General features: G+C 43.1%; 1 protein-coding gene and 1 long non-coding RNA gene across 2 annotated transcripts; both read right to left on the reverse strand.

Moving 5' to 3' along the window:
- Positions 1–8,293: 8,293 nt before the first annotated feature.
- On the reverse strand, positions 8,294–9,845 carry tnni2a.2 (troponin I type 2a (skeletal, fast), tandem duplicate 2). The gene is made up of 4 exons (XM_063197338.1): positions 9,713–9,845; positions 9,360–9,449; positions 9,080–9,256; positions 8,294–8,992 (listed from the first exon to the last, which is right to left on the reverse strand). Exons 1-4 carry the CDS (start codon positions 9,836–9,838, stop codon positions 8,906–8,908), a joined length of 480 nt encoding a protein of 159 aa, XP_063053408.1. The 5' UTR covers positions 9,839–9,845; the 3' UTR covers positions 8,294–8,905.
- A 90-nt stretch (positions 9,846–9,935) lies between these two features.
- LOC134447724 (uncharacterized) lies at positions 9,936–12,289 on the reverse strand. Its single transcript, XR_010034620.1, has 3 exons — positions 12,242–12,289; positions 10,298–10,330; positions 9,936–9,973 (listed from the first exon to the last, which is right to left on the reverse strand). It is a non-coding gene; the product is annotated as an uncharacterized LOC134447724 (long non-coding RNA).
- Between the last annotated feature and the right edge of the window lie 1,637 nt (positions 12,290–13,926).

The following is a 13,926-nucleotide window of genomic DNA, read 5'->3' on the forward strand; positions in this document are numbered from 1 at the left end:
ATAAAGTGAGTTTTGTTGATCAAACTGTCTTACTCTTTGATTTATCAACGTGAATTGATAAATGGAACAACAAAGGCGAGGCGCATAGCTACTTAACGGCAGAAACGTTTTAAAAAATACATTATTTTTATTTATTTTTATTTATTTTAAATAAGTGATCCGTGTGATCCGATTGATCCGTCTAATCCGGATACCCTCCTTGGAATGATCCAATCAATCCGGACGCCTCAAAGATTCGAGTTAAGCACCTCTAATTTAAAATGACTTATTAGGCCTTCACGACTGTATAAGTTTCCTATGAGAGCAAAAAGCTAAAATCCTGATACCAACAGCATTAGCGTGCTGAAGTTTTTTCAATTCAACCATGGGTATTAGCATGCCTACACTTCCAATTCTTCTAAAATGGATTACTCTATCCTGGCTCTCGCCAGATCTGCACAATTCTGCTCAGTTTCACAAGCTACTCGTGGATCTGGGTGGATTTTCATATTCGCCCCGCTTCCAAATGACCAATTAGGATTGAAGGATTTTCAGAGATGTAACAAAGTCGAAGTTTACACATAGTGAAGAAGGGAAATAAAAGTGATAAGAGAAGGTTTCTTAAAGGTACACTGTGCAGGAAATGGTCAAAAAAGGTACTACAACTATGCTGCTCATTGAAACGGGGCTGCCTATTACCAAATTTGATCTTTGCATGAAAGTTTATTACTAAGTAATAAACAAATATTGTCTAATATGGTCCAATTACAGTCATTTTGCAGCTAAAAATGGCTATTTTTGGAAATTCAAAATGGCGGACCATGGAGAAGATCCCCCTTTTCATGTATGAAAAGTGCAATTTTTCCAGTCATAATGAATACAGGTACTTAGAATTTGATGGTGGTGATAAGTATTCATGAAAAAGGTAACATTAGTGAATGGGCAGCATGAATTCTGGAAATAAACAACTAAAAATCTCACACAGTGTCCCTTTAAGACAACAATGGTGGCTCGCACATGGTGGCTCGTACATGGACACATGGAATTACATCAAGTCAACTGCTAGCTTAGTTAACAACAATGATGTTGAGAAACACACCCCAGAGGTTAGGCCAGGCTAACCTTTAAAAGAGGGAGTGTTTGTGACCACTTCGTTGAATTGTTGTGCATTAGGCAGGCTATAGGTAGGCTAAATGCAGATCTCACCACTAGACATCTGTGTGTAACAATGTTTTCCCAGTGCAGAACAGCCAGTCTACTACTGTATGCGCAATGTGGTCTGGGCTTTGTACTGCATTTGAAATGTTGTTATGCAACTTATTACCACACCCACAAACCACACCTATTTTCAATGTTCTCTGCTACCAAAGATGCTCGTTGCTACTACTACAGGAAATCCAGTCTGCTAGTTCAGGCAACCAAGACAAAAATGCCAAATACAATGATTCTAACGTTTTTCTTACTTTGAAGACCCTTGAGGTCTATAAACATCGGACTGACGGTGTTCCTTGCACTGAACCATTTTTTGCCTCTCTTACAAGGCCAACATGTCCTGGTTTTCACTGACAACACAGCAGTGGTGTCCTATATCATCAGACAAGGGGGGCATGCTGGCAGCTACACTCCCTTGCGAGGAAGTTACTGCTCTGGTCTGACCGGCGTTTTCTCTTAGTGAGAGCAACGCATGTGCCGGGGGTTCTGAACGTGGGCACTGACTTGCTCTCAAGGAGCGGCCCCAATTCAGCTGAGTGGAGACTCAACCACTCAGTGGTGGGCTTGATATGGGCACATTTCAGCACGGCCGACGTGGACCTTTTCGATTTTCCGGAAAATACCCACTGCCAGCTGTTTTTCTCTCGTATCGGGGACGCTGCGAGAATACACTGGGCGTGGACGCTTTGGCACACCCCTGGCATCATTGGACGCTTTGCGACTTCCCTCCTGTGGCCCCCCTGATGTCTGCTCTGCACAGAGTTTGTACCGAACACAGACCTGTATTAACCTAGACTGGCAATGGGCGGTTCTAGCCAGTGGCAGCTTTTCGGATTGACTGGGCGCAGACATCTTTGCTTTTTTCGCGCCCTGTGGGCTCCTCCCACAGACGTAGCTCCGCCTAGTGGAGACTATCGCAGCTGTGAGCCATACGGAGCCAACGGTGATTACAACGTTATCAAAGTGGGTTTCAATCATTTTTTGTAAGATTTTGACAAGTCGTAACGTCTAAATTCTCACTCCACTAATGAAATTACCCTCACTACCACCAAACGTTTTATTAGAGAGCCAGAAGCTGAGCGGTCTTGCCAGATCGGGCGGTTTCCCGCCCAATCGGGCCATTGAGGAAGGCGGTCTGTGGGTAAAAATAATCAGTATCATCTGGCAACCCTGAAGCCGACTGTTTCCGTTGCCGCTTATGCAGGTTTGTGGATATTTGTGACACTGAATCGGCCATGCTTACGTGTATAAAGCTTAGTTTATGTACTTTACTCAGATGTAATGACAACTAATAGGTATGTATATTTCTTAAATAAGCCGAACATTTAACTTATCAGTAAAGCTAACTGTGCTATTATTAATAACCCCCCACCCCATAAGGACGCTGAAGATAACCTAGCAACAACACGGCACTGTTCATTACCAAACACATTGCAGCTGTGAAAATGACGAGCCACTTGAGAGCGAGACTTTTCTAGAACATTAATTTATACTACAGCTATTGTTCTAAAGACGTTACACATGGCCTGGTCCAACTTTACTAGTGAACCAGTGTTGCAAAAAAAATATTTAAAAAAAAAAAACCCATCGGTGCATGACGTCATTACGTAATTACGGGAGTCTCCACCAAGATGGCGGACTACGATTCTGAGGCTCTGAGAAATCCGAAAATTTCGAGGGGCATTGCCAGTCTAGGTTAATACAGGTCTGTGGTACCGAACATCTGTCTTTGCTCCTAGTGGCCCCTCATTGTATCGGCTGTCCATGGCTAGCAGAGATCTATGATCTGCTCGCAGAGGAGCCCTGGGAGATACCCCTTGAAGGGCTCGTGGTGAGCTGTTCTCCCTGGCTCGTGGTGAGCTGTTCCCCCCACACCCGGGGCTGTGGGCGTTATGAAGCCAGGCCGTGCCCTCCTAGTGACGCAACACCTGTTGCTACTAGTCAGGTCAAGAGCAATGCAAGTTCTTTCTTAGCTCCCGAAAAATCGGGAACTCCTCCCACTTTGTCGAGAAGCAAACAGCCATTAGCAAACCAAGGAAGGCAGGTCAACCATGCTGTTTGGGAAATATTAATTGTTATGCTCTTGTTCAGACCAAGTCTCGAAGAGATTTGAAAGTTGATGACAATCAGGCTAGGCGTTATGGCCCTTACAAGGCTAATGCCGCAATCACCCCGCCGGCGTTAAAAGAGCTAAAACGCTGCTGACTCCTGCCTGGGAAGGGGGGGCAATCGCTATTCCGACATAGCACTATTCCGACATGCCGCTATTCCGACACTTTTTAGGGGTAAGGGTTAGGGTTAGGGTTAGGGTTAAGGTTAGGGATGTCGGAATAACGGCATGTAGGAATAGCGGCGGACGGTGGAAAACGTGTCGGTATTCTGACAATAGACATTAACGTCGGAATAGCGACATGTCAGAACACCGCCACGTAACCCTGGAAAGCACTGGTCAGGGGCGTTGAACGCGGCGAACGATTCAACCTGAAGCGTTCAGCCAGGAATCTCGACCAACCGACCAACCGGTGTTTAGAAAAATGCGAACATTCCATTGGCTGCCGCCTGCTACCGCCGAGCTCATTACATATTTTAAGATGAAGTTCAACTTCTGCCGCTCTCGGCTTTTGACGCTTTTGATGATTGATGAAGTTCAACTTCTGCCGCTCTCGGCTTTTGACGCTTCTGATGATTGATCTAGAAACGCCTCCGATGCGTTTGCCTCGTTCGCCGCCAGCTCTCCCATACAAAGTCAATTACTTCCGCATCTTTCCACGCGTTCAATGCCCGCTGAGTGTCCGCATGGTAAGTACAGCCTTAAGGGCCTCACGATGAGGATGTAGAGTCTTCTTCTCCCCACTCACATGGGGCCAGCGGGCCCATTGGCGCAGACTGAGGTTCCCTTGATCTGGCACGTTTTCCTCTGCGTCCTTTTGTTTCAACCTTTTCGACGCGGCACCTGAACGCGAGACCTATCACCCTAACGCCCGTTGAGCCGCTATGGTCAGTTAGCTGTTGCTCAGCCTCTGATTCAACCCTCCTCTCTCAGGTTTCTTCACTACACTAGCAGGCGCGGCGGGGTACCCTCCGGGTGTCTCCGGCATTGCGCTCGGAAGTGATTTGATATTCCCACCGAGATGTCAAAATGAGTTGACTGGAAGAGACCATTAGGATATGTAGAAATCCCCGGTTCTCTGAAGGAGACATCTCTCTGCTCTGCCCTACTCTGCCACGGGCGCAAAGGATTGGTTGTGTTCAGATGGCTAAGAATGCGTGACCCTGCTTTTATACCCCCAGGTTGCCCCAGCTGCTGGCCTCACGGCGGATTAGAAATTGACTTTGGTAAATGTCACCCAAGGGGACCATTCCCACAGAGATGCCTCATTCATTTCCTTCAGAGAACCGGGGATATATACAGTACATATCCCAATGTGTTGTTTATTGTTGAACAATATGTTATATTATTTTTGCTTTCAGACCAGACGGGACTGGGGGGTGCTTTTTGGCCTTTATTATTATACGACTGTGTGAGAGTAGACAGGAAATAATTGGGAGAGAGAGATGGGGCCGGGGCGGGAAATGACCCCGGCCGGACTCGAACCGGGGTCCCAGTGGGCAATGTAAGCCCAAATGTGGGGGGTTTACCGCGCTGTGCCACGGCACCCCCAATGAATTTAAATGTATTGCAACTGTAGCTCGTGTTATCCAAGTTTAGTCACTGGGCGCTTTTTTCTAAGTCGCTCATCTCCATTGAAAGTGAATTACTACCAGCGATTTTACAAGGTACAAGATACACGGATACACTGAGTTTTACTTGTCACACGCATGAATATAATTACTTAATGTAAAACATGCATTGAAATTTGAGTTGACCGCCGCACTCCGCATGGGGCGAAGCAGGCGCGTGGGGGGTGTGAGGCGTAAAGTGCAGAAGGGCAAATTGCGCCATGGGCTGTATGTGGCGGAGAACCTGTAGTCCGTGTGTTGGGAGAAGGGGGCTATAAGTGGGGTGTGGGCTGTGTACGTACCTGTATGATTATGTACCGGGTATTGGGGGGGAAGTGTGTTTGTGCTGTAAAGCAGAGGGGGTGTATGACTCGAGAGGATTAGGTGTGATTGTGTCTGTATAAATGCAAGTGTATGTGGAGGGAGCTTAGTCAGACAACAATATTTGGCCAGTCAACAATATTTTCTGCCAGACAGGTTCATCTAGTTTATTAAGCTACTATTTGGTTAGATCAATGCAAATCAAAGACGACAAAGAAACATTTTTGGAAACTCCATGTGTAGTCCATATGTATCGTCTCTAACAGTGCTACTGCTGGAGACTTAGGTATGGTATGTGTAGCCATCTTACCATTTTAAAAATAGCTCCGGTATAGTATAAATGTCTGGCCAAGTGTTCAGAGCTGTCTTGTTGAAAGCCATTGGGTCATGAACACTAAAGCCAAGCAAAGACAATTATATAGCATAATTCCATGTTTCAGTTAATGTTTGAATTGATTATCCCATTTAAATGGATGATCTCAAATACTATAAAACACCTACACACTGACCATTTTACTTCAGCTTTATTCACATTTCAATCTACGTCTAACTTGTGAGTTGAGGCGATATCAGGGACCTATGGGTCACGTCCAACACACCTGCCAGCTGAGGTGTGGGGGGGGGGGGGGGGAGACGACGACTAGTTTAACTGATCACATAACCAAAAAACAACCCTCTCCACTTTATTTGCACTGCAGTTATGCAGTATACCTAACTAATATTATGTAATATGTGGAAAGAAAATGCATTGAACAAGGACAGTATTCCAGGTCAGACAGCTGTCCAAATACACTTCCTGTGCTCAACAGTGAAAGCACCTCTAAATACACCCACTAAGCAACTGCTCTACAAGGTTGCCCCTGGTCTTCAAGAGGTCATTTATAACTTTACAACTCAGTATGCAACTGCCTATCTGAGGCATAGCAGAGAGGCTTTTAAAATGAAGCATGTTACAAATAAAACTTTACAATGTTTAATTTGTATGATGGTACCGATAAGAATCAAGTAGACTCGAGGAAGCCTGGCTGTCACGAAGTTTTGTCAGGACTTTGTTCTGGAAAATTTGCATTGTCAACCCATTTCTTTGACTTAGCATTGTCAACCCGTATGCTACTGGTTGAAGCTAATCAATTCCCTCATTTTGCAACTGAACTGATGTGTCATTGCCTTCGGGACATCTCTATTGAGACATTTGAAGTGCTAGATTTTCATTGGCTTGTATTCTTTTTTGTTTACATAGCTTGGTTTGAGAGACCAAAGTCTCGAAGAGACTCACAGATACTACATCCACGCTAGACTCACAGAGTATCTTTGGTAATGTTCACATTACCTATTGGTTTTCATTGTAGGGAACTCATGCCAGATATCAAGAGTTCATTTTTTATGTTCACTGCCGTCAACACATGTCACTTCGATTGACACTGTCAAATTAGGATGGGTCTCTTTTCCAAATGAAATGTGTGGTGACAGCTTAAGTTTCCTAGAGACAAATCACTGAGTCGTATATCAAGAGACCATCAAGGCCCCCCTGTAAGCTTTGGACCTCAGCCTAAAGCAATCCTCACGGCAACTGCGGATGATTGCCATAACACTCGATTTAAGTTTCAGCCTACATAAATCTACTAAGAGTGCCTAATAAACTATTTAGGAGAATTTACACATCGATTATGTTTCTATATTTGTTAAATAGAAGGTGGTTATGTCCATTGGACCCAGGCCTATAAAAAGTCATAAAAAGAAAAGAAAAAATAGCTCATATTAACCCTCATGTTATCTTCATTCTTGTCATTTTCCACATTCATGTTCGTCACAGAAAATGATCCAAGGCCAGAGAATCTTAATGTGAAAAAAATAATCATTCATACTATATGGTATTTGTCAAGTCAAAAACCGGGTCAAAAGACCCGAACAACTACAAGGGTTGAAACAATGGTTAAACGGACCTTTTTCATTCTTGTTGTCGTTTAGTCTTAACCCTGCCAAATATAAATTGTGCAGACCACAATACAGATATTACAATAATAATGTTTGCCCTCTATTACTTATACATACTTGAGTGTTTCATCCTTCATAGAGAAGAGCTTCCAGTTCTGAAGGTTAGAGAAGGTTTCCAGCTGTGGCATCAAGCCAGCCAAAGCCATCTGACACTTGTTCACATACCAGGGTTCCACTGCCGAACACAGAATGGATGGATGTGATGTAGACCAGTTTTCTACCTGTCAGCATGATCAAACTTGATCCTCAAAAGCTAATGTTTAGGTTTTCCATATTAGGATTCTGACAGTTCAAGACATTAGGTGCTTATCCACATGTCCTGATTGACATCCAAGAATAATTTCCACAAGAGGGTGAACAACAATAACAACAAAAAAGATTCCACCAAAGCGAGGAGTGTAAAAGGAATAGAATTTTAAAATCCCATTAAGTCCTAATACGAGTAATTCCAGTGGAGTTGTGTTGAGAAAATCTGCTTTTATAAACTGCTCTCCCCTAAAGCAAGGAGCTGTCAAGCCCTTGCACACAGTTAAGACTGCCACAGAGGTCTAGGATGCTGCTTGGGTTTTAATGACATGATGGCATGATGGCTCAGCAAAACTCCCCATTTCTCTTTATGGAATAGGCCTCACGCTCAGGCCAATGGATCAACGGCTACCTGAAACTTGACCCAGATAGCCCTCCCTGTACCGCCTTATAAATAAACTACCCTTTAAGATTGTTAGTCTTATTTTATTGTGTATTTATCTAAAAGTTTTGATTTATTACATATATGGATGTAGCTGAGTGTGAACTTCACAAGCCTAGTTAAAAATTATCAACACACTCAACAGACAGTTGTAGTCACCAAAAAAACCTGTTTCCCTTAGATTTTTAGCTGTGTGTACCCAATGTTTGTGGGTGGCTTATGTGGCAACTTGTGTTTCATAGTTCAGATTGTACAGATGTTAAATCACACAGAGTGTGTGTAATTAGTACAGAAAGGCTATTAGCCTACCTGTTGAAGTGGTTGCAGTGGTGTATAGCTCCTCCCATAGGACCAGCTAGGTTGATTTTAAAACCATAGCCTGTTAAAGAAAACAATGTGCTTAGAGCCATTTATGTCCATTATACTGTATGTCCACTGTATGTACCATAGACTTGAAATGTTCAGAAGGGAGTGAAGACTTACCGAGGAACTGGTGAAGAAAAGACATTGGGATTGATAGAGCGTAAAGAACACATGAAAGCTCATCTCTTAATTTACATTGTGCGCTACACTTTATTTTCATACAAATGTTGGGATGAGAGTCCATCAGATGTGACAGCAGAACAATCAATGCTAATCCTATACACATTGTGCCATATTTGAAGACTATATCCTCACAGTCTTCAAGCTAGTTTCAAGTTTGTCTTTATCGACTGGAAACGCAGTGTGCATTCCGGCACACACAGATCACCAGGCTACTCAGGGACAGGGGTTTCGTGCTCATGCAAATAACAGCAGGGAGGGGTGTGGGTATTTTTCGGCTGTTGAGTTCAAATATCACCAATGCTCCTCTAGCATCATTTACTCGAGCTTTAAAGTTAGTATCAAAGGCAAAGCAAGGATTTACAGACCACAGTCAGTGTATGTAGCAGTATGTGATATTAGCAAGTTGAGCTCTGGCGTGCGTGCCAGCACAGACTGGTGGCCATATTAAGCTTCAGATTCAAACATCTTCTTCCTGCCTCCCATGCCAGCCTTGTCCTCAATGTTCTTACGCCAGTCACCAGCTTTTTCAGGCTGAGAAGATGACAAAAAAAACAATGTTTATCTTGTACTGCCATAAGTTCTAGACATTTTTCATCCTATTTTACACTGCTTACTCACCTCATCTTTGACCTCCTTCTTGACTTGTTTCAGATTAGCTCTGAGATCCAAGTTCACCTTGTGTTTGGAGCCCAAAAGAGCCTGAAGCATAGCATCGGCTGACATGCGCACCTTTTTCAAAGGTGGCTTCTTAAACTTTCCTTTCAGATCCACAATTTTGATGTTCAAGTCCTTCACCTAAGATTAAGCCACAAGGATAACAGATCGAAAAATTAGACTAAATGTACAATGTACATAGCTGTACTGACACTGAAACATATGGGGGTGGGGATTTACTCACCTCATTGCAAACTCTGTCTGCTGTGTGTTCTAATATGTATCGCTCCTCATCGATCACTTCTATTTTGGCATGAAGTTCTTGGCACAATTTCTGAGAAGATAAGCAGAGTATATACAGGCTATTGATTCATAGATAGTGGAACTGCTTGTGTTGCCCCTTTGGTAGAATGTCAGTTAAATTGTCAATTAAAAAAAACACTTTTCATTATAATTTAGCATAAGTCATTGTCATGCACTGTGTAATATAGGTATTTGAGGAATTCTCCACTCATTTTAGAGCTTTCAGTGCTCATTCAGCAAAAAATGTACCATAGCCTACATGAGTGATTTAATGTCGTGGTCAGTAGTTAATACCTGCAGTTCCTCCTTGCTGCTCGGAAGTGATAGCGCTGGGCAGCTATCCTCCATGTACTTTTCTCTTTCCTGCACTTTCGAAATCTCTTCAGCCTCCAGGAGATCTTTTGCAACCTGGAGCATCATGCTCTGGAGGATAAAAAGTTGCAGACAGATTTTTTGCATCTCAATGGCTCGATTATTTTTCATACAAGCCAGGATTCGTGCCGAAAGACCCATTTTACCTTAAGGTTATGTTTCCGACTCGAAGACATCCTTTTCCTGAGAAGAAGTAAGAAAGAAGTACGCCAATTACAGTATTTAGGTGTAGAGATAGTGATAGCAAGCAAGCTAAGGCTAATATGTAGTAATGCTAATATCTGTGTTTTAGTATCTGGCATGCTATACTGACATTCAAATGAAATCAACTGATGAAGACTTTTAGGCTAAACTTTAGGTTTAGTAATGTTAGACGTAGCATTTCAAGGAAGTGACTGGAAGATGGTTTATTTCAACGTTAAAATGGTGTCGTCAAGGACATGCTGTAACATTGGATATTAGTTGGCCTATTGAAGCTACATAATCAAATTGGAACAGTCTACTTACTCAGTCATTTTGTCTGATTTGATCCTTGACCACCTGCAATAAAGAAAATAGCACTGGTTATTTTAATAATTGGGTGGTGTAAAATATGGTGTTTTACAGATAGGATAGAAGTCACAGAACTCAGATATTTTGCACGTCTTTACTCTACAGGCACCAAGCCATGGTGCTGAAGGCATAAATATCAATCAATCTGCAAATCTGTACTTGTCAATAACATATGGAACCATGCCTGCTGGCAATTTCATTTGTTGTTTGTGTGATTATTTCATTTTGATTCCCAACATGAATTTAAGGCACACTTAGGCACACCCCACACTTATTTACTGTTTCTAATTCAGGGGGCTTTCTGAGTGTATTTGGGATTTGTTGAGTGGCAAGCAAATGCATTGAGCAAACATTTGGCCTTGAAACTCTAAACTGTGTGTGTCCGTGTGTGTGTGTGAGAGAGTGAGAGAGAGATAGAGACAGAGAGAGAGGCACACAGAGAATGAGTACATGTGTTATATATGTGGGTTTGTGAGCGTGTGCATGTGTGTGTGTGTTCAGGAGGGAGAGGGGGCGAGATGGAGAAAGGCTCCAGCCCATTTTGAGTGACACTCTTAAGGCAGGCTGGTCTCAGTGGGGTCACTGCAACCCAACACCCCTGATGGGATCAAGGCTGGACTAACGCAGCCTTCTTGAAAATCACTCAGATGATCAAGACATAGGACAAGCACCACGGAAATAACCTGCCGATCCCCATGTCCTGTCCGTACCCCTAGCGGCATAGCCTCACCACTGGTCATCTTTTTATAGCTGGCATATGAGTGATTCTGTTTTGCATTTCTTCCTTGATGACAAGAGCATGGTCTTCCTGGCATTCCCGAAAGCCTCGACAAATCCAAACATGTCTCCTTTGAAAAGGACAAGTGTACCGGTGTACCAACACAAGTGTATAGTACCAGGCAGCACATCAGATAAAACCACCTCAGGGGTTCCAAAGTAGATGTGGAGAAAAAAGGCGCACAGAATGTTCAAGATTGTTCCACAAGACATAGCCATACTGCTAACTCTATTGTGCTAAGGAAGAGGGATGAAGGAGCTGGTATATTTGGATGGTGTTGTGTATGCCCCACAGTGCCAGCTGCTCAGATTAGGGTCCCAGCAGAGCTGCCTAATCCTTCCAGGCCCACAGTGATTTACTCATGTCAATCAACGCACAACACGCTAGCATTCCCAAGACACACAGCAGCAGTTTCCATCAAAATCTCGTTAAAAAGTATCAACCTGTCGCAAACTGGACTCCAAGTTCTGGCCCAAAAGCACAGCGCTGACAGGAAGGCAAACATTTGAGGATCCGTTTCAGACGCACTACTAGTCGTGGTGTTTCCTTTCAGCTTGTCGCACCATCAGACCATATATCACTCTCTCTCGCCTCCGTTGCAAGAGGTCACAGTCCACTAACATAAATCTACACCATCCACTGGCTTTTCAGGATAATGTGCTGTCTAACAGGTTGAAGGTCCCTCACAAGATGATGCTGCAATAAGCCATCATGGTCAGGGAGAGAGAGTCTGAGTCTTTTGATGAGATGGATGCATTATTAAAACTAGGCTACTGTTGGCATGATCTGACAGCAATAACAATTACAATACAACAGCATTAACTTTACAGTACAATACCGAAATGACAACATAATCCAGTATTGTCAAAGATGTACACTACATTAACCATTCAAGAAAACGAAAGCAGACCCATGTGAACTGAGTAACCTTTAAGTGAGATGTGTAGCCTGTCGCTTCTCAGTCTTTCTTCCAATATAAATCTCGTAAAATGCTGTGGTAATGATACAATGAAAGAACAATTGGACTTTTCCGTCAATTGCCAACATCCTTTAAGTCTGCCTTTGGAAATAAGAGAGAAGAATAAAGCGCTCAAGACAGTGTACACACAAATGCTGCTTACCTCACAGAAGAAGAGGACTGCTCTGGCACGAGGATGAGACAACTGTGGGCGCGCAGACAAGCAGATGAAGTGTTAAGAAGGTATATATTGCATTCTATGATCACACTGTAAATCCAGGCTTTCTCGTTATGGTGATGGATTACCCACCAAACCAATGGGCTGACAAGGTCATGAAATACAGTCCTGTTCCTCCTTGCCCACTTCTTTTTATAAATAACCACGTCCTTCAAGATTGTTTTTCTTACTTTGTTGTATTTGTATAACAGGGGCCGCCACTGTCTGCTGAACAAAGGACACGAATAGTCATCCTGCGTTCACAGCCAGAGATGAAAGGCTGGCTGACATTGCCTCTGCCCGGCTCGTCTTAAAGGCAGATAGTTGACCAAAACTATTTTGGGAAACATATTATCCTTATGGTATTCACACAATAGTTCTCAGGTTTTTTCCGTGATCAAAACAATTAAGGCCAAGGACTTACCTTAACTATTGTTCCCAAACAGATGAACCTCATCTATATACTATGCGGGGTATGTGTCCTATAAAAATAAAAGCAAAACAAAAGAATAAAGTGAGACAAGTTATAACACTGACAGTAAATCAAAAATGTGTCCATGCGCCGACTAAACGTAACAAATGTCCATCATAATTTAATAGATGGCATCGCGTACTGACGACCATGCAATACTTGCCAGGAGATGCTGAGGCTGGCATGATCTAATGTAATCCAAGTTGAATGTCAGTAGGCGTAAATGAGATATTCCGGAAAACCTTGGAGAGGATCTTGGTATTAAATGCATGGTTACTTACAGGCGTCTCGAGTGAAGACTGATGCCAAGGTAAAGGTCATAGTTCCATGGACAGGAGAGAGAGAGAGAGAGAGAGAGCACTGGGGGGAAGACAGGGAACTGATGTGAACTCTCTCCTCTTTCGGTTCGAAGGGAGATGGCAGGCCAGACAAAATTTACAAGGCGAGGTTAAAGAGAGGTCACATAACTTAGTGACCCAGACTGATGGCTATCAATCATGGCAGTTAAGCCAAACACACTGTTGCTTTTAGGTGTTTCTTTATTCTTCCAATACACTATAGTATTGATAATCATTTATTACCTCCGCCAAGGAGGTTGTTTTCGGTTGTGTTTTCGGTCGCGCTGGTTTGTCTGTCTGTCTGTCTGTCTGTTTGTTTGTTTGTCTGTCAGCAGGATAGCTCAAAAACTCATGAACGGAGTTGGATGAAACTTTGTGGAGTTGTTGGAAATGACCAAAGGAATAAGTGATTAAATGTTTGTGGTGATCCAGATCTTTTAAAAAAGATTCTTCCCCTTTGCTAGCCTAGAAATCTAGACGACCCCAGTGACCGCAAACTGTATTGCGGGACAGGACATTTTGATTCCAATTTCTAATTCCACAAAAAGGCAGAAAGACTTCATATAAAAATAGGGTGTAACATAGTCAAATGTTTTATCAAACAGCTTCCTTGGCGGAGGTCTGCACTCTCTGAGTGCATTTCTAGTTTTAGAATGTTATAGTTATGTCCCTGAACACCATTCCTACTCTGTGTGTGTGTGTGTGTGTGTCTGTGTGTGCGTCTGTGTGTCTGTGTCTGTGTGTGTGTGTGTACAATCACCAATACTTGTAAATGATTAAATACGCAGCACTTGGAGTACTGTGGCACTCCGCTAATGTGC

This window comes from Engraulis encrasicolus, chromosome 4 (assembly GCF_034702125.1).
Source record: "Engraulis encrasicolus isolate BLACKSEA-1 chromosome 4, IST_EnEncr_1.0, whole genome shotgun sequence".
Classification (NCBI taxonomy): Eukaryota; Metazoa; Chordata; class Actinopteri; order Clupeiformes; family Engraulidae; genus Engraulis; species Engraulis encrasicolus.